Source organism: Pan paniscus, chromosome 1 (genome assembly GCF_029289425.2).
Source record: "Pan paniscus chromosome 1, NHGRI_mPanPan1-v2.0_pri, whole genome shotgun sequence".
In the NCBI taxonomy this organism is placed as follows: Eukaryota; Metazoa; Chordata; class Mammalia; order Primates; family Hominidae; genus Pan; species Pan paniscus.
This window is the reverse complement of record NC_073249.2, coordinates 216,242,340-216,260,904: the sequence shown is the minus strand read 5'-3', so window position 1 is coordinate 216,260,904 and position 18,565 is coordinate 216,242,340. Positions and strand designations below refer to the sequence as shown.

General features: G+C 49.6%; 1 protein-coding gene across 6 annotated transcripts in view; it reads left to right on the top strand.

Moving 5' to 3' along the window:
* The first annotated feature begins 4,539 nt into the window (after nucleotides 1-4,539).
* Nucleotides 4,540-18,565, top strand: part of MFN2 (mitofusin 2) — a 34,953-nt gene continuing 20,927 nt past the window's right edge. The window contains exons 1-5 of one of the 6 annotated variants that reach the window (XM_008975583.5): nucleotides 4,597-4,845; nucleotides 6,357-6,501; nucleotides 6,914-6,981; nucleotides 13,555-13,733; nucleotides 16,618-16,753. In XM_008975583.5, the coding sequence (XP_008973831.1) occupies nucleotides 13,559-13,733; nucleotides 16,618-16,753 (311 nt within the window). In that variant the 5' untranslated portion in view covers nucleotides 4,597-4,845; nucleotides 6,357-6,501; nucleotides 6,914-6,981; nucleotides 13,555-13,558. Of the gene's footprint in view, nucleotides 4,846-6,356; nucleotides 6,502-6,913; nucleotides 6,982-12,834; nucleotides 12,926-13,554; nucleotides 13,734-16,617; nucleotides 16,754-18,565 lie in introns of all 6 variants that reach the window. The other 5 variants (XM_055098324.2, XM_055098319.2, XM_003822063.5 and 2 more) reach the window with 5 other exon arrangements.

The window sequence follows — 18,565 nt, the reverse complement described above, 5'->3', positions numbered from 1 at the left end:
CTGAAGGGAAGATGCTCAGGGCGAGTGGGTGTGTGTGTGTCTTGGTGTGAGTGTCTGCAGGGAGAGGTTTTAAGAGCCCTCTTTTTTTTTTTTTTTTTTTAAGAGTCTCACTCTGTCTTCCAGGCTGGAGTGCAATGACACGATCCCCGCTTTCTGCAACCCCTGCCTCCTGGGTTCAAGTAATTCTCCTGCCTCAGCCTTCCGAGTAGCTGGGCTACAGGCACCCATCACCACGCCTGGCTAATTTTTGTTTTTTTATTAAAGAAAGGGTTTCACCAGGTTGGTCTGGCTGGTCTTGAACTCCTGACCTCAGATGATCCACCCACCTCGGCCTCCCAAAGAGCTGGGATTACAGGCATGAGCCACCGTGCCCGGCCAAGAGCCCTCTTTTTAGAGCCTTTAAGAAAGGTCATGCTAGCCTCTTGACCTCCTGAGTAGCTGGGATTATAGGTATCCATGCCCGACACATTTTTGTATTTTTTGTAGAAACGGGGTTTCATTTCACCGTGTTGGCCAGGCTGGTCTCGAACTCCTGACCTCAGGTGATCCATCCGCCTTGGCCTCCCAAAGTACTGGGATTACAGGCGTGAGCCACCATCCCAGGCCTGAAAGTCTTTTAAAAAAGATTTTTGAGGCCAGGCACAGTGGCTCACACCTGTAATCCCAGCACTTAGGCTGAGGCAGGCGGATTACCTGAGGTCAGGAGTTTGAGACCAGCCTGGGCAACATGGCGAAACTCTGTCTCTACTAATAATATAAAAAAATCAGCCGGTTGTGTTGGCATGCGCCTGTAATCCCAGCTACTCGGGAGGCTGAGGCGGGAGAATCGCTTGAACCCAGGTGGCGGAGGTTGCAATGAGCCAAGATTGGGCCACTGCACTCCAGTCTGGGTGACAGAGCAAGACTCCATCTCAATTAAAAAAAAAAAAAGATTTTTGAGTCTTTTCAGTTTCAAAATTGACTCATTGTAAATTCAAACAGCACAAATCTTAATCTTTCTCTCATCCTTTTCCCCCCAGCTGCTCAGTTCCTCTCTCTGAAAGCCACCATGTCTAATCTGTTTTTTGAATGTTTTTGAGCTGGTTTGTGCCGACACAAGCCTGTGTGTGTGTTTGTGTATGTTAGGGTTATTTTTGTTTTTGTTTTTGAGATGGAGTCTCACTCTGTCGCCCAGCCTGGAGTGCAATGGCATGATCTCGGCTCACTGCAACCTCTGCCTCCTGGGTTCAAGCAATTCTCGCGCCTCAGCTTCCCGAGTAGCTGGGATTACAGGCACCCGCCACCACGCCCAGCTAGTTTTTGTATTTTTAGTAGAGATGGGGTTTTACCATGTTGGCCACAGTGGTCTCGAACTCCTGACCTCAGATGATCCACCTGCCTCGGCCTCCCAAAGTGCTGGGATTACAGGTGTGAGCCACTGTGCCCGGCATAGGGTTGTTTTTAACTGTTAACTTTTTTCTGATTACAAACGCATCTTTACCATGAAAAAGTCAAACAAAATAGGTAACATGGGGGGCCGGATGCTGTGGCTCACATCTGTAATCCCAGTACTTTGGGAGGCTGAGGTGGGTGGATCACTTGTGGTCAAGAGTTTGAGACCAGCCTGGCCAACAGGGCAAAACCCCCATCTCTACAAAAAAAATACAAAAATTAGCCAGGTGTGGTGGCAGGTGCCTGTAATCCCAGCTACTTGGGAGGCTGAGCTGGGAGAACCACTTGAACCTGGGAGGTGGAGGTTGCAGTGAGCCAAGATTGCACCACTACACTCCAGCGTGGGTGACAGAGCAAGAACCTGTCAACAACAACAACAACAAAAAGTAATATGGACCGGGTGCAGTGGCTCATACCTGTAATCCCAGCGTTTTGGGAGGCTGAGGTGGGAGGATCACTTGAGGCCAGGAATTCTCAACCAGCATGGCCAACATGGCAAAACCCTGTCTCTATTAAAAATACAAAAATAAGGTGGGCTTTATGGCACATGCCTGTAATCCCAACTACTCAGGAGGCTGCAGCACGAGAATCGCTTGAACCCGGGAGGCAGAGGTTGTAGTGAGCTGAGATTGCGCCACTGCCCTCCAGCCTGGGTGAGAGAGCAAGACTCTTGTCTTAAAAAAAAAAAAAAAAAAGTAAGAAAGAAAGGTCTCCTGGAGTTGTACATCAGTGTGCTCTGCACCCATTCCCAGTAACACTCAGCACTGCTAGGAGAGTTTTGTCATCCCGAGGGTTGAAACGAGGATTCAGCCATCTCAATGAGAAACACATGTTAATGGGTTGAAACGTATCTCCAAACTGTGAGATTTCCTCTACTTGCTGGGCAAGTTTGCAGATGTGTTTCAGAGATAAAGCCCAGCTGCTGGGCAGAGTACAAGACTAAATGCCTGGGAATGGATTCAGAGGTCCCTACAGCAGTCCAGGCAAGTGACCAGGACCTAGACCAATGCTTGCCGGGAAATTTAGGGAAGAGGAGGGAGTGGGCAGGGGAGATGTTTAGGAGAGAGAACATCCAGGCTTTCACCTGACTTGGGCAAGATTCTGCTAAAGAAGGAAAAGGAAGGCTGGGCGTGGTGGCTCACACCTGTAATCCCAGCATTTAGCCAGGCATGGTGGTGCACGCCTGTAATCCCAGCTAGTGGGGAGACTGAGGCGGGAGAATTGCCTGAGGCGGAGGTTGCGGTGAGCCAAGATGGTGCCACTGCGCTCCAGTCTGGGCAACAGAGTGAGAGCGAGACTCTGTCTCAAAAAAAAGAAAAAAAAAAAAAAAAAAAGAGGAAATGGAATTTATAGTTCCTGCCCTCAGAGAATGGAAGTGGAATTTAGAGTTCCTCAGGGAGTCCAGAGATTGTGGAGGAGGAAACAATCCGACCCAGTACCAGGCAGCTAGCAGCTGAGGCCCCAAGGCACGCTACATCCCAGACAGGGCCCTGTCTACACCCTGAGGCTGAGTCTGCGTGTGGCCCCACAGTCCTCAGTCAGACCCGCGGGGCACTAGGCTACTCAGAGGGCAGTGTGGGCAGGACACCTCCCTTTGGCCATCCTCATGAGACTGATAAACCAGTCATTTCTATATCAGAGTACTGATTTGCCTCTTGAGGTTGTTTGTGGCAATAAATTGAGGTTGTTCTACCATGGTTATAGAGCAGCACCATCCCACAGAATTACAGTTTGACCCACAAGTGCAAGCTACTTATGTAATTTTAAATTTTCTAGTAGCCACATTTTTAAAAAGAAACAGGTGCAATTAATCTTAGTAATGTATTTAACCCAAATGACCCAAAATATTATCACTTCAACATGTAATCAGCATATAAATAGTAATGGGCTAATAGCCCTGCACTGTGGCAGGTACCTGTAACCCGGCATTTTGGGAAGCCGAGGCAGGAGAAGATTGCTTGACTCCAGGAGTCCAGGAGTTCAGGAGACCAGCCTGGGTAACAAAGTGAAATGCTTCCCCATGTCTACAAAAGATAAATATTAGGCATGGCTGCAGCATCTGTGGTCAGCTACTTGGGAGGCTGAGTGAGGTGGGAGGATTACTTGAGCCCAGGAGTTCGAGGCTGCAGTGAGCGGTGATTGCACCACTGCACTCCAGCCTGAGTGACAGAGTGAGACTCTGGCTCAAAGACAGATTTTTTTTTTCTCTTTTTTGAGACGGAGTCTCTGTTGCCCAGGCTGGAGTGCAGTGGCATGATCTCGGCTCACTGCAACCTCCACCGCCCGTGTTCAAGCGATTCTCCTGCCTCTTCCTCCCGAGTGCACTATCATGCCTGGCTAATTTTTGTATTTTTAGTAGAGACGGGGTTTCACCATGTTGGCCAGGCTGGTCTTGAACTCCCGACCTCAAGCGATCCACCCGCCTCACCCTCCTAAAATGCTGGAATTACAGGCTTGAGCCACCGCGCCCGGTCGATATTTTTTTTTCCTAAAAATTGAGATAGTTTAACAGCCTGTTTTGTCCTAAGTCTTATAGCGCATCTCCGTTTGCACTGGCTCAGCACTCGAGAGCCACACGTGGCTAGTGCCTACTGTTCTGGCGCGCTCAGGCTTGGAGCCTTCCCTGCGGAGGCCAAGTCCTGCAAGGGATCTGTTTGCTGCGGTTTCCTAGTAGTGTCTGCCGCATCACTGGGGCCCGGTGATCTGGGTAACCATGTGAGCTTGGGTAACCTCTCCTCTCCGTCTCCTGGGACTGCTGTGGACGTTAAACACAGCGGTGGATGTTAGAGACGCAGTTCAGTCACTGGCATTGATTCCCCGTTGTTGCTGCTCTTCTTTCCTCAAAGGCGACTGAAGGGCAGCAGGCCCATGCTCGCTTCTGTCTGCCCGATGAGTCACTTCACCCTAGGCCTGGCCCTCTAGAGAACACTCCTCTAAGATTACAGAATGCAAATCTGGATTCCAGAGCTGGCAGAGGCCCCAGGGTCAGGCTCTAGGACAACCGGCGAAAAAGCGGGAACCTCTACTCCACGCCCCTGGTTTTTCGCCCCTTGACAGCTTGAGGCTCCGCCCCGCTTTGCCCCGCCCCCCAGCTCCGGCCGACGCCCACCGGAACTACAGCCCCCATGATGCAGTGGGAGTCCGAGCCTCTGCGTCGTCCGCTTGGGACGCGCCGGCGGAGGAGTGGCGCGCTGAGGCGCCGCTCGAAGCGCCGAGTCGCGGGGCAGCAGAGGCGTAAGGAGTAGGCGGGGCGAGCCGGCTGGGCTCAGGGTCCACCAGCTCACCAGGGTCGAGGGGCAATCTGAGGCGACTGGTGACGCGCTTATCCACTTCCCTCCTCCCGCCTCCCCCCGGGGTGGCGCTCGCTGGTGACGTAGTGAGTGTGATGGCCGCCGCGAGGCCGGGAAGGTGAAGGTGAGAGGGCGAGCAAGCCGGGGTGGCGGGGACTGGCCCGGCCCGGCCCGGCGAGTCCTGAGCAGCTCGGCGTGGGCCGACGGGATTCTGGGGCCACGGGGGTCTGGGATGCAGTCAAGCGGGGGTCCCCACTCTCCGGCCTCGCCGCCGGGCCCTCCCCGGCCCTGAGAGGAGGGGGCGGGCCACGGGACCTGGGACTGGCGGTGGGGTCCCCTGTAGCTTCTCATCGCCCCCGCCTTTCCACCCTTCACGGCCATGTTCTACCCCTGCCCCATTCTCTATTTTTCATCCTGTCTTCATTTTGCCAGCATTTACTCAGCACCTGATAGGTGTCCTCGTTCACCGCGGGAGCGCCCTGCCATCCCCACTTTGGGCAGTTACTGCCCTCTCGTTCAACCCTGTTTACTTGTATGACTTCTCACCGGACTGTAAGGCCCTGGAGGGCAGGACTGTTTCTTATCCATTTCTAACGTGGCGCCTGACACACACAGAGAAGGCACACAGAAAATGTTGAATAAATAGCTGTTAAGACGCACGAAGGCAGAACTGCCCGTTACCCCCTCTCGTAATCCTTCATTGCCCTCTTTAAATTCTCAATCATCTCTCTCTCTTCTACCCAGAAAAGGGCTCTGGTTATCTTTCTTCTACCCAGAAAAGGGCTCTGGTTATCCGCCTCTGGTGTCCCAAGGTTTGGGGCTTGGGGGAGGAAGGCAGCTCAATGTAGTTAAAAAAGAAAGGAGGCCGGTCGCAGTGGATCACACCTGTAATCCCAGCACTTTGGGAGGCTGAGGCGGGCGGATCACCTGAGGTCAGGAGTTCAAGACCAGCCTGGCCAACATGGTGAAACCCCGTCTGTGCTAAAACCAAAAACTAGCCGGGCTTGCTGGCACACGCCTGTAATCCCATCTACTCAGGAGGCTGAGGCAGGAGAATCGCTTGAACCCGGGAGGTGGAGGTTGAGCCGAGATCGCGCTGCTGCACTCCAGGAGCTTTGGAGTCAAAGGGAGCTAATATTTCAGATCCCAGCTTAGACAATTGACTAACAGTCTATAAATCTTCAAGTATTCCAGCCCTCTGTCCCATAGAATAGAGAATTAAGTGAGATACTTTATAGTAGCTGAACACATTGGCTTTCAGTCAGTTCTTCTGTTCCTCAATAGTCAGCTGTTCCACAGTCCTCAAGCCCAGTTTTGTTCCTAGTTTTGCTCTGTCCTCTTCTCCCCTCTCTGGATGTACCTTTCCCAGGGCTCCTGCAGGGACCTCCGTGGTGCCTCAAACCCGCACATGGCGGAATACGTGTGCACAGCCAGGATTGGTCCCACACCTCTGCGTTTTTTTCCCCAGGGCACTTCCTCACATGCCAGCGCAACTCCCCAATACCTCAATGAGTAAGCTTCCCTCAGGGATGAGTTTGTTTGGCTTGAAACCTGATTAGACATGTTTTGTACACCAGTGGATTTTTTTTTTTTTTTTTGGACACCTGATCCATCTCCCTTTTCTTTTCTAATAAGTCAGGACTGGTGGAGTCAACACAGTCAATCAATAGCCAACCTCAACCTGAGACAGGACAGAAGAGAACTCAGAATCTTTTTGTCTTTTGGACTTCAGCCATGTCCATGATGCCTACCCTGTGAAGATCTCTCACCATCCAAAAAAGTAAGTAGTAGCTGTGACTTCTGGCACCCTGGATTTGAGCTGAGTGGACAGGGGTGTGCTCTCCTGAACCTCTGGTGGCAAGTCTCTTGGATGGCATCCTCTTTGTATAGAGCCACAGCTTTCTAACTTGTGTTGAAAAACTGCCGTATCTCTTTACTTCCGTGAAGGATTTCGCTGGTTGCTTAGAGAGCCTGTTTAAAAGTTGACAGTTCAGAAGTGGCTGGGATCTCTTGGGGTCCCTGAAGAATTAGTCTCTGTCTCCCTCATTTGGTCTTCTCTGCTGTGCTGGCTCTTCCCCATCTCGGCCCAGCACAGGTTGGCTCCTTGTCACTGCTCTTCTAAGACTCTGCTCTGTCCCCTTTACCCTGTATACTCTTTTTGTTTCGATTTCTCAGCTTCTCCTCTTTTCCAGTTGTGCCAGCAGACGATCCGTGGATCCATTTTATTTTCCCTGCTAGGAGTTGCTGTACATAACACTGGGTAAGGAGGTGGTGTGGATTCAGGGACTGTGCTTGGGATCCAAACACACCTTGCAGTGAATTTTGCTACTGCTGTCTCTACACCCAAGATACCTAATACTCCTCAACTAATAGCCTAGGTTGAGGCAAAGCTGTTGACCACCTTGAAGGGCTAATAGCAGTTTCCATTTAGAACTGGGTTCATTTCTGGTCTTAGGTTAATATTTATTAATACTGTGCCCCTGGCACTTTTTGGGGGTAGGGGCAGGAGAGTACCAGAAAGAATGGGCTTTTCCCTAAAGTGTGATCCTCGGGATTTTAAAAGCTATTACACAGAAGGGTTTTTTCATTGAATATATTTGTGAAATGCTGAATTCAACACAGTTAAACTAGTGTCTTTACAACAAGGCTTCCTTCCCAAACTCTTTTGCTGTGCTCACGTGCTCCACTGAGGGAAATGGTAGCATATGGTGTTTTTTGTTTGTTTGTTTTTTGTTTTTTTTGAGACAGAGTCTTGCTCTGTCACCCAGGCTGGAGTGCAGTGGTGCGATCTTGCAGTGGCGTGATCTTGGCTCACTGCAAGCTCTGCCTCCCGGGTTCACGCTATCCTCCTGCCTCAGCCTCCCGAGTAGCTGTACTACAGGTGCATGCTGCCACGCCTGGCTAATTTTTTGTAGTTTTAGTAGAGATGGGGTTTCACCATGTTAGCCAGGATGGTCTCGAACTCCTGACCTTGTGATCTACCCACCTCGGCCTCCCCAGAGTGCTGGGATTACAGGCGTGAGCCACCGCGCCTGGCCTAGCATATGGTGTTTTACAAATTGATTCTACTATTGAACCTTCTTTACATGGGATATTGGGTGCAAGTCGAGTACTGTGGACCACGCTTTGGGAAGTGCTGCCAGAAACTACCCAAAACAGTAATCTCCAGAGCACTTATGAGGCAGTCACAGCTTGAAGTGTGACGCTTAGTGTGTCACTGATGTTGGAGCTGGGCTCTCAGGCTATGCTTGCGGGATGGTCCCCACGTGCCTGTGGCGAGGTCTGTGGTGAAGCAGAGATTATCAAGGCTTTCCAGAGGCAGAGGAGGAACCCAGCTGCCCTGCATCACCCTGGAGGAGTAGGGAGTCAGCAGTCAAAGCCTTGAGATAATTGGGGAACACAGGATGTGATAAAAACCAGAAGTCTGTGATGTTGTTCTCTATGAGGCATCAGAGGAGGCTTCATGGAGCGGGTGACACTTGAGTTGGGTCTGGAAGGACAGTAGGAGTATGCCAAATGGGTGGAAAAGGAAGGAGGATTCCAGGCAGAAAGCAGCTCATGCAACACAAATGTGGAATCTCAGCTTGCAAGTTAGCAGAGCCAGATAAATCAGGCAGAGTTTGGAGGGGTTGACAGTAGGTTTTACGCCAGGGGTTTGGAGGCAGCTGCAGGCTGGGTGTTAGTGAGAGCAGGGAGGCTCCTGGACCGGCTGAGCTCCCAGCAGACCTTGTAACTTGGAGCTCCCAAGCTTCTACTGGTGTACACGCTGTTGAGTCTTGCAGTTAGTGAGCACTAATGCTTTTGGTTTTATATCTCCTGGGCTTGCAAACATTGACCAGAACTTAAAAGCACCTGCTTCTGATGGCAGGGAACTTGCTTGCTGCAGCAAGTCACTTCTGGAGTGGGTATCGCTGATCCTTCCCCAGCTGACCTTTTTTTTTGATCTCCGTGATAGCGGGTAAGGGAGTGGTGTGTGTGGTGTGAGTTGGCGGAGTTGCCTCTGCCCTTCCTGAAGGCTGGGTGTTCATGGAGAGAGTCTTGTGATCTTGCTGGTAGAGTTTGTTGTTATTGTTTTATAACATGTGAAGCTACCTTTAGCTCTTACTGTAGTGAAGCATGTTGCTTGCATCATCAACTTTAGTCTTCTCACAGTTTAGATGGTATTGTGGTATTAGGATATTGGTTTTCATCCACGGATCCAGGCTCATAACTCCTATCCACAGCCCTTGTTATGGTTTTTTGATACAATGTTAGATGTGTTAGGCCTCAGGGGCAGGCCTCTGACCTTCTGCTTTCCTTCCACCCTAATCTTTCCCCACCTTTCTGATTGTGGGCCTTAAAACCCTCCCCTGAGAGGGGTGGACCCTGTATCCTGGGGGAAGGAATGCTGATGTCATGAAGCTTCCATAAAAATCCAAGAGGACAGAGTTCAGGGAGCTTGTGGATAGCTGAACACGCGGAGGTTCCTAGAGAGAGGCCCGCTCAGGGAGGGCACAGAAACTACACGCCTCTTCCCCCATACCTCGCCCTAAGCGTCTCCTTATCTGTATCCTTTGCGATATCCCTCATAATAACCTGGTAAACGTAAGTGAGTGTTTCCCTGGGCTAGGTAGGCTGCTCCATCAAATTAATTGAACTCAAAGAGGGGGTCATGGGAACCCCAGCCTGAAGCCAGTCGGTGAGAAATTCTGGAGGCCCAGACTTGCAACTGGTATGTTTGAGGGGTGGTGGTGGAGAGGCGGGGCAGTCCTGGGGACTGAGCCCTCAACCTGTGGGATCTGACACTCTCTCCAGGTAGACAGCATGGGAACTGAATGAGAGGATACCCAGCTGCTGTCTGCTGGTTGGTGTGTGGGGAAGAAACCCCCTCACATTTGGTCACAGAAGTCTCTTGTGTTGATGATTATGGTGTGAGAGTAGAGAAAAAAGATAATTTGAGACAGTTTTTCTCTCCAGTAGGTGTCTTGTTTGTTGTACACATGAAGAAACCAAGGTTCTGTGATGAAATAACTTGCTTAAGTTTAAGCAGCCCAGAAATAATGTAGTCACAATTTGAACCCAGCTCTGCCTGATTACAAAACCTGTCATAGGTAGTGCTATATCATGCCCCATCCTTGATCCCTTTTTTTTTTTTTTTTTTTTAAAGAGAGAGACTTCGCTCTGTCACCCAGGCTGGAGTACAGTGGTGAGATCTTGGCTCACTGCAAATTCTACCTCCCAGGTTCAAGTGATTCTCCTGCCTTGGCCTCTGGAGTAGCTGGGACTACAGGCATGCGCCACCACACCCAGCTAATTTTTTGTATTTTTCATAGAGACGGGGTTTCACCATGTTGGCTAGACTGGTCTTGAACTCCTGACCTCAGGTGAGCTGCCTGCCTCGGCCTCCCAAAGTGCTGGGATTACAGGCATGAGCCACCGTGCCTGACCCCTGATCCCTTTTCTATTCCTTTTGGATGGCTTTCCTCTTGTGCCTGCCACATGCCCTCTTTCTCGAACAGTCTGATCTGCCAGGCCACGGCAAGCCTGATTTCAGCGCACTCTCCTTTGCTGCTTTGGAAGAGTGAGAGTAGCATTTTCTTTGCAGTTTCCTTTCTCAGAGCTGTACTGTCTTTAAGCCCTGGATATATGGCTTCCATGCTGAGAAAACATCTCTCATAGCTGTGGCGTCATGCTGAGGAGGAATGTAGAAACGGAAGTGGGGTCACTTCCTTCCCTTGTCTCCAGAGGAATCATTAACATTGCACAGGAACTTGTTGGTTTGGGCACACATGTGGGTCCCTATCCCGCTTTGGGTCGGTCTGTCTTCTGCCCACTCTTTGGGATGGTTAGTTACTAAAAGTCCGTTTTGGCATTTGGTCTTCATGTACCTCTTCCGGGTGTTCTTTCTGCTTTTCAGGACCTTGTGCAACATACTTTGGCCCCATTTGGAAGTTTTTCACGTGTGCTTGCTGGGGAGCAACACCTCATTTCCAATCTAGAGAGAGTGAGCTTACTGCTGGGTGGAGAACTGAGCAGTAAGATTCGGGTGGCTGGGGAGGCAGTGACAGACCCAGGCACAGTCAGCTGTGCACACACCCCTCATCCAGGAGGGCCTTTGCCCTTTGACTTCCTGGGATCGGTGGGCTCTGCTCAAGAAGTAGCTTTCGCCGTGGTGGGAACTCTGAGGGACCTGGCAGGGGTCCACTTTTGGGGTCGGAATTCCCAGTCTTACCCTGGGCACTCCTTCTGGTGTGTACGCCTCTTTTTGATCTTTTTTTTTTTTTTGAGATGGAGTCTTGCTCTATTGCTCAGGCTGGAGTGCAATGGCGCGATCTTAGCTCACTGCAACTTCCACCTCCCAGGTTCAAGCAATTCTCGTGCCTCAGCCTCCCGAGTAGCTGGGATTACAGGTGCCTGTCACCATGCCTGGCTAATTTTTGTATTTTTAGCAGAGAAGGGGTTTCACCATGTTGGCCAAGCTGGTCTCAAGTGATCCACCCGCCTGGGCCTCCCAAAATGCAGGGATTATAGGTGTGAGCCACCATGCCCAGCCTCTTTTGACCTTTGACCAAAGACCTCTAGGACTTTGGAGTCAAGTCTCATGACCTCTAAAATGTTGTTATATGAAAAGATAAGCTACAAAGATATGTAGGATTGAGTGAGAGCAAGAGAGACAGTCACACAAATGATCCACCCACCTTGTCCTCCGAAAGTGCTGGGATTACAGGCATGAGCCACCGCGCCCGGCCCAACGTTTTGTTTAATTTTTTTTTTTTTTGAGACAGAGTCTCACTTTTGTCACCCAGGCTGGGTGCAGTGGTGCAATCTCAGCTCACTACAACCTCCACCTCCCAGGTTCAAGTGATCCTCCTGCCTCACTCAGCCTCCTGAGTAGCTCGGAGTACGGGCATGTGCCACCACACCCAGCTAATTTTTGTATTTTTTGTAGAGACAGGGCTTCACCATGTTGGCCAGGCTGGTCTCAAACTCCTGACCTCAAGTGATCCATCTGCTTCGGCCTCCCAAAGTGCTGGGAATACAGGCGTGAGCCACCGCACCCAGCCATATTATCACAGTCTATTTTTGTGTGACTGTCTCTCTGGCCAACCTGGCCAGAGACTGGTGACTGACCTACCTGGCCAACATGGTGAAACCCCACCTCTACTGAAAATACAAAAATTAGCCGGGCATGGTGGCGAGTGCCTGTAGTCCCAGTTGCTTGGGAGGCCGAGGCAGGAGAATAGCTTGAACTCGGGAGGTGGTGGTTGCAGTGAGCCGAGATCATGCCACAGCACTCCAGCCTGAGCGATAGAGCAAGACTCCGTCTCAAAAAAAAAAAAAAAATGTTGGCTAGGCATGGTGGCTCACGCCTTTAATCCCAGCACTTTAATCCCAACACTTTGGGAATCCAAAGTGAGAGGATCATTGGAGCCCAAGAGTTTGGGAGCAGCCTGGGCAACATAAGAAGACCCTGTCTCTACAAAAAATTTAAAAAAAATTAGTGGGGCGTGGTGGTGCATGCCTGTGGTCTCACGTACTCAGGAGGCTGAGGTGGGAGGATTGCTTGGGCCCAAGAGGTTGAGGCTGCAGTGAGCTGTGATTGTGCCACTGCACTCCAGCCCAGGTAACAGCGAGATCTTGTCTCAAAATAAAAAATAAATAAGTAAATAAACAAAATGTTAACATTGCTTATCACAAAATGATGGGGTTATGGGTTTTTTTCCCCTTCAGTTTCCAAATTTTCTGTAGCACACCTGTGCTATACTAAAATAGACCAATAGTTGTGTGTGTGTGTGTGTGTGTGTGTGTGTGTGTTTTTCTTTGTTGAGACTTGGTCTGGCTCTGTCACCCAGGCTGGAGTACAGTGGTGCGATCTCGGCTCACTGCAACCTCCGCCTCCCAGGTTCAAGCAATTCTCTGCCTCAGCCTCCCAAGTAGCTGGGATTATAGGCAGCCACCACCACACCCGGCTATATTTTTTTTATTTTTAGTAGAGACGGGGTTTCATCATGTTGGCCAGGCTGGTCTTGAACTCCTGACCTTGTGATCCACTTGCCTCAGCCTCCCAGAGTGCTGGGATTATGGGCATAATCCACCATGCCTGGCTGTTTTTTTTTTTTTTTTTTTTAAATAGAGACGGGGGTCCTACATTGCCTAGGCTGGTCTCGAACTCCTAAGTTCAAGCGATCTGCCTGCCTTGGCCTCTCAAACTGCCGGGATTACAGGTATGAGCCACTGAACCTGGCCCCTAACCAATAGTGTTTTTATGTGGTCTTGCTCTGTCTCCCAGGCTAGAGTGCAGTGGACTGATCATAGGTCACTGCAGCCCAAACTCCTGGGCTCAAGTGACCCTCCCACCTCAGACTCCCAAGTAGCTAGGACTGCAGATGCATGCCACTGTGTCATGCTAATTTTGTTTTATTTTTTGAGACAAAATCTCGCCCTGTAGCCCAGGCTGGAGTACAATGGCATGATCTTGGTTCATTGCAGCCTCCATCTCCCAGGTTCAAGCGATTCTCCTGTCTCAGCCTCCCGAGTAGCTGGGATTACAGGTGTGTGCCATTGGGCCTGGCTAATTACTGTATTTTTAGTAGAGACGGGGGTTTCACCATGTTAGCCAGGCTGGTCTTGAACTCCTGACCTCAGTTGATCCACCTGCCTCAACCTCCCAAAGTTCTGAGATTACAGGGCTGAGATACTGTTCTTATCTCACCGTCCTTTGTTCTAGTTCTGGAGGTTGCAGTGACCTGAGATCCCCATATTCTTGATTCTCCCCCAAGCATTCCACCATCTCCCTAGCAGGATGTCCCGAGGTAGGTGTTGCTGGGTTCGCTCACGTTAGCTTCTCTTGCAGCGCAATGTCCCTGCTCTTCTCTCGATGCAACTCTATCGTCACAGTCAAGAAAGATAAGAGACACATGGCTGAGGTGAATGCATCCCCACTTAAGCACTTTGTCACTGCCAAGAAAAAGATCAATGGCATTTTTGAGCAGCTGGGGGCCTACATCCAGGAGAGCGCCACCTTCCTTGAAGGTAAGGGGGCACCAGCTCAGCCAGGCCCGCTCTTACCTGTTTAGATATTTAGCTAGTGGGATTTGCGGGTGGGGAAGTATATCTCTGCTCCCAGGGAAGTCATAACCAGATAGCCTTAGAAATGCTCTGCTCTTGAAATCATGTGGAATTGGAGTCTGGGGAGATGAGGCCAGGAAGACAAGGGAACTGCCATTTAGTAATTACTTTAAGAAGTCCACATGTTTTGTTTCATTTAATCATGAAAGATAGGTGAATCTTATCCCCATCTACAAGGCAAGCAAATTGAGGTTTGAGAGTTGTCCGATACCCTGTAAGTAATAGATCAGGGTTTTACCCAGGTGTCTCCAACTCCGGAGCCCACGTGTTTTCCTTTGCCTAGTTCTGGCTGCCATTAATACCAGGCACTGTTTGGGTGTCAGTTATCCCTGACTAGGGCGCCCTTTCTTTGATATTTTTAGATTGGTGACAGAACTATAGGAAACTCACGTCACCTATGCCTTTTCTACTAGTTACTAATTTGAGCCCAACCTCTAGTTCCTTGTCTATCAGCAGAGAAGGACTGGTTCCCAGGGCCCCGCTCGTCTGAGTGTCAACTCCAGCACTGGCTTCCTCAGGCTCCCTCTTTAGAAGGACACTTTGGCGCCAGGTCCTGAGATTGTCTGTGGAGACCCAGTAACTGAGTCTTATCTGCCCTTGGTTTCCTCACTTGTGAAAGTGGGGCTCAGGTGTGAACAGTGGTTTCAAATTCTAGTCTGCAGAACCCTAGAAGTTCAGTGGTGGTGCTTCGGGGGTTGGCCCCTGGCTCAGGGGGGCCACCTTCTTTCCATTCTGCTTTCAAATAGAGCAGCTTGGCTTCTTGTTGTTTTACATGCCAGGCTGCTACATGAGGCTCCCTTTGAAGAAAGAGACTGTCCAACTTCATGCCCTCATCTGTGCCCTGCCCTTTGCATGGCGCTTGATGCCACAGAAGGTGTTTCCTAAATACTTGTTGAACTAAAATCTGAATTTTAAAGTAGTATGATTGGTAGTTGAAATAATCCCAACTCATTGCCTGTTTATCAGTGGCTATGGTGTGCCAGCCGTGTGCCAGGTGCTGGGCATGCAGAGATGGGGTAGATCAGGCCGCTCCCCTCTGGGAGCCCAGACTAACCCTCTTGGAAGCTCTGAGTCACCTACTCAGATGATGTTGTGGACAAACACATGCGTAATGCAGGTGTTTATGTGATGCATGCTTTGATTTCTCTGTGTGTGAAAATATGAGGCCTTCCCTGTTGTTTAAATGGAAGGGAAAGAGCTGGAGTGATCCTGAGCTGTGCTGGGTCAGAGAAAGAATGGTTCCTGCCTGGGGACTGTTTCTAACGGGCAGGTAACAAGAACTTGTTGGCCTGCTGGCTCTCGCTTTTAAGTGTAGTCACATGCTTGAGAGCCAGCTTCCTCCGAGGGACATTCCAAAGGCCATGCCCAGGTGCCCATATAAGGGAGGAATATTGATGCATCTGGGGCAGAGGTGACCGGTGGACATAGCGGGAGGGGAGATGGGGGTGTTGTTGACTTGGTCACTTCCTTTCATGGCGCTGGCTGCAGGGGAAATTCACTGGGCAGGCCCTTGTCATGCTTCAGATGCTTTCGGAGTGTTCTCAGGGCTGGGGCCTGTCAGCCTCATAGTTCCCAGGAGTGTGCAGAGGGGCTAAACACCCGTCTGTGTTCCAGCCAGCTGAAGTACCTGTCTGGTGCGAGTTCTAGACAGGACAGTGGTGGGATCTCACTCAGTTGCTCCTGTATGGAGTAATTTGTTGGCCATCTGCCTGTTAAGGGCACTGGGAAAAAGCAGTGCAGTGATCCAAAGGTCTGCTCACGTAGCAAACATTTGTGCACCTGCTGGGTGCTGGGATCAGATAGCGTGGCCCTCATGAGGCAGATGACACAGACAGGTGAGCTGGACAGTTACCTTATGGTGAGGTGAGAGCTGAGATGGGAGAAGTGCAGGGTGCTGGGGCACACAGAGAAGGGGTCCGGGGTCCTGACTCAGGTTAGAGGGGTGGTCAGAGAAGGCTTCCTGGGGGCAGTGCTGTCTAAGCTAGACTGGAGGCCAAGTGAGAATGAGCCACGCTGCCCCAAGGCAGTGTAGTGTGTCAGTTCTTCAGAGAGTGGGGAAGGGGTTTGGGCAGCAGGGAGTGGAGCCAGAGGGCCGAGGAAGCTGGTGAGTTTGGGGATATGGTGAGGGAGACCGTGAGGCAGCGGGTGGCAAGAGGCCAACAGGGCCAGGGCAGGGAGGGCCTCAAGAAGTGACATAGAGTGGTTAAGAGCCTGGACTTCAGAGCCAGGCTGCCTAATTCAAATCGTAGCTCTGCCTTTTACTAACTCCGGAGCCATGTTAATAAAGAGGACCAAAGGAGAGAACGAATTTGAAAAGTGAAAGGAACAGTGCCTGGCATGTGGTAAGAACTTCGTAAATATTTGTTAAGAAAAAATAAACAAGGAAGGCAGTTAACATTTAAGTATTCATCTTCTACCAGCCACCATTCACAGCATTTGTGTTTTGATTCGTTTGATCCTCACGATGGTCTCATGAAGTAGATAATGTAGTTATCTCCGTTTTGTGCTTAAGGAAACTAAGACCCAGAAAAGTTCTTTTGCTTGAGGCCACAGAGCTAGAAAGTGGTAAGAACCAGCTTCAAAAACAGGCAGTGTTGCTCCTGAGCCATCTTCTTAACCCCCACACTGTGGGGCCACCATAGAGGATCTGGAGCTCAGCCTGTCGGCTGCGGGGTGCCAGAGGTGGACTCGTTTAGGGTAAGCAGGGCCGGCGCTCTGGCCCTTCCAGACTTGTGACTGTGGAACTCCTCTGACCACGTGGTGACCCGTTTTCAATCCCCACCTCCAGACACGTACAGGAATGCAGAACTGGACCCCGTTACCACAGAAGAACAGGTTCTGGACGTCAAAGGTTACCTATCCAAAGTGAGAGGCATCAGTGAGGTGCTGGCTCGGCGGCACATGAAAGTGGCTTTTTTTGGCCGGTAAGTCCTTGAGGCACCCACCCTTTCTTTCTTCCTGGCTAGGAGGGAGGGAGGCACTTTGCGCAAGGTCACAGAACGTTCCAGGCAGGGACATGCTTCAGAATTCATTGCTTTCCTCTTAATTTATATTTTATTTATTTATTTGATTTTTGAGACAGGGTTCTCTGTCACCCAGGCTGGCAGGGACATGCTTCAGAATTCATTGCTTTCCTCTTAATTTATATTTTATTTATTTATTTGATTTTTGAGACAGGGTTCTCTGTCACCCAGGCTGGAAGCTCATTACAGCCTCGACCTCCCTGGGCTCAGGTGATCCTCCCACCTGAGCCTCCTGAGCAGCTGGGACTGCAGGTGAATGCCATCAAGCCTGACTATTTTTTTTTTTATTTTCTAATTAAGGTTAAAGGCATATAATATAAAATTTACCACCTTAACCATTTTAAGCATATAATTCACTAGTAGGTATATTTGCAACCAGTCTCAAGAGCTTTTTCATCTTGCAAAACTGAAGCTTGTATTATAGCCATTAAACAATAACTCCCTGTCCCACATGTCCCTCGCCCTGGCCACCACCATTCTACTTTCTGTTCCTATGAATTTGACTATTTTAGATGTCTCACGTAAGTGGAATCATACAGTATTTGGTTTTTTTTCTCTATTCATAAAACTTTTATTCCACTTACATGAATTTAATACACGTGTTCTTAACAATTGTGCTTGTATTGTTCATGAAAATTTCGTAAGACATTAAACAAAGCTAGCCATCATCTCAGGTTATTTCCCTGTTAACTATTTTTATAGCACATGCATGTTAGGCAAGCATCAAAAAAAAATCACAAAAGCAAAGAATCTAAAAATACGCCAGGCATGGTGGCTCACACCTGTAATCCCAGCACTTTGGGAGGCCGAGGCAGGCGGATCACGAGGTCAGGAGATCGAGACCATCCTGTCTAACACAGTGAAACCCCATCTCTACTAAAAATACAAAAAATTAGCCAGGTGAGGTGGCGGGTGCCTGTAGTCCCAGCTACTTGGGAGGCTAGGGCAGGAGAATGGTGTGAACCCCAGGAGGCGGAGCCTGCAGTGAGCCGAGATCGGGCCACTGCACTCCAGCCTGGGCGACAGTGAGACTCCGTCTCAAAAAAAAAAAAAAATCTAAAAATAAGTTAAATACGTGTTTTTTTTTGTTTTGTTTTACTGCTAGCTTGATATACATGAAGTATTCATTTTTCCTGCATCTTTACATTTGTTCTTAGGTTGCCTAAAACATTTTAAATACAAATAAAATGAGTGTAGCAGAAATAATGAAAGCTAACAGCAGATAACTTTACAAATAATGGAGTGTGAACCATTTCTGCCCTTATCCAGATTAAAATGGGTCACAACTTTGTTTAAAGGAACACTTCCACAGCTGTAGTCAAAGGTGTGCACATTGAGATTGAGTATTTCACAGATACACATGGTTTAACATGTGATAACCATGGGGTATCTGTTTCTACCACAGCCTTGTAAGTGCTCCAAACCTTAAAGTACCCACATTTACTATACCTGTGACTGGAACCAATGATCCTTTTTATTCCCCACCAGGACAAACCAATATGTAGGCAGTTTGCTTTGCTTTGACATGGAAGCAGTTTTAACACTGGCCCTTGTGAAGCCACAATGTACCCAAAGTACTATGCCAAACATTTATAACTTGTATAATGACCAGGCATGGTGGCTCACGCCTGTAATCCCAGCACTTTGGGAGGCCAAGGCGGGCAGATCAGAAGGTCCAGAGATTGAGACCATCCTGGCTAACACGGTGAAACC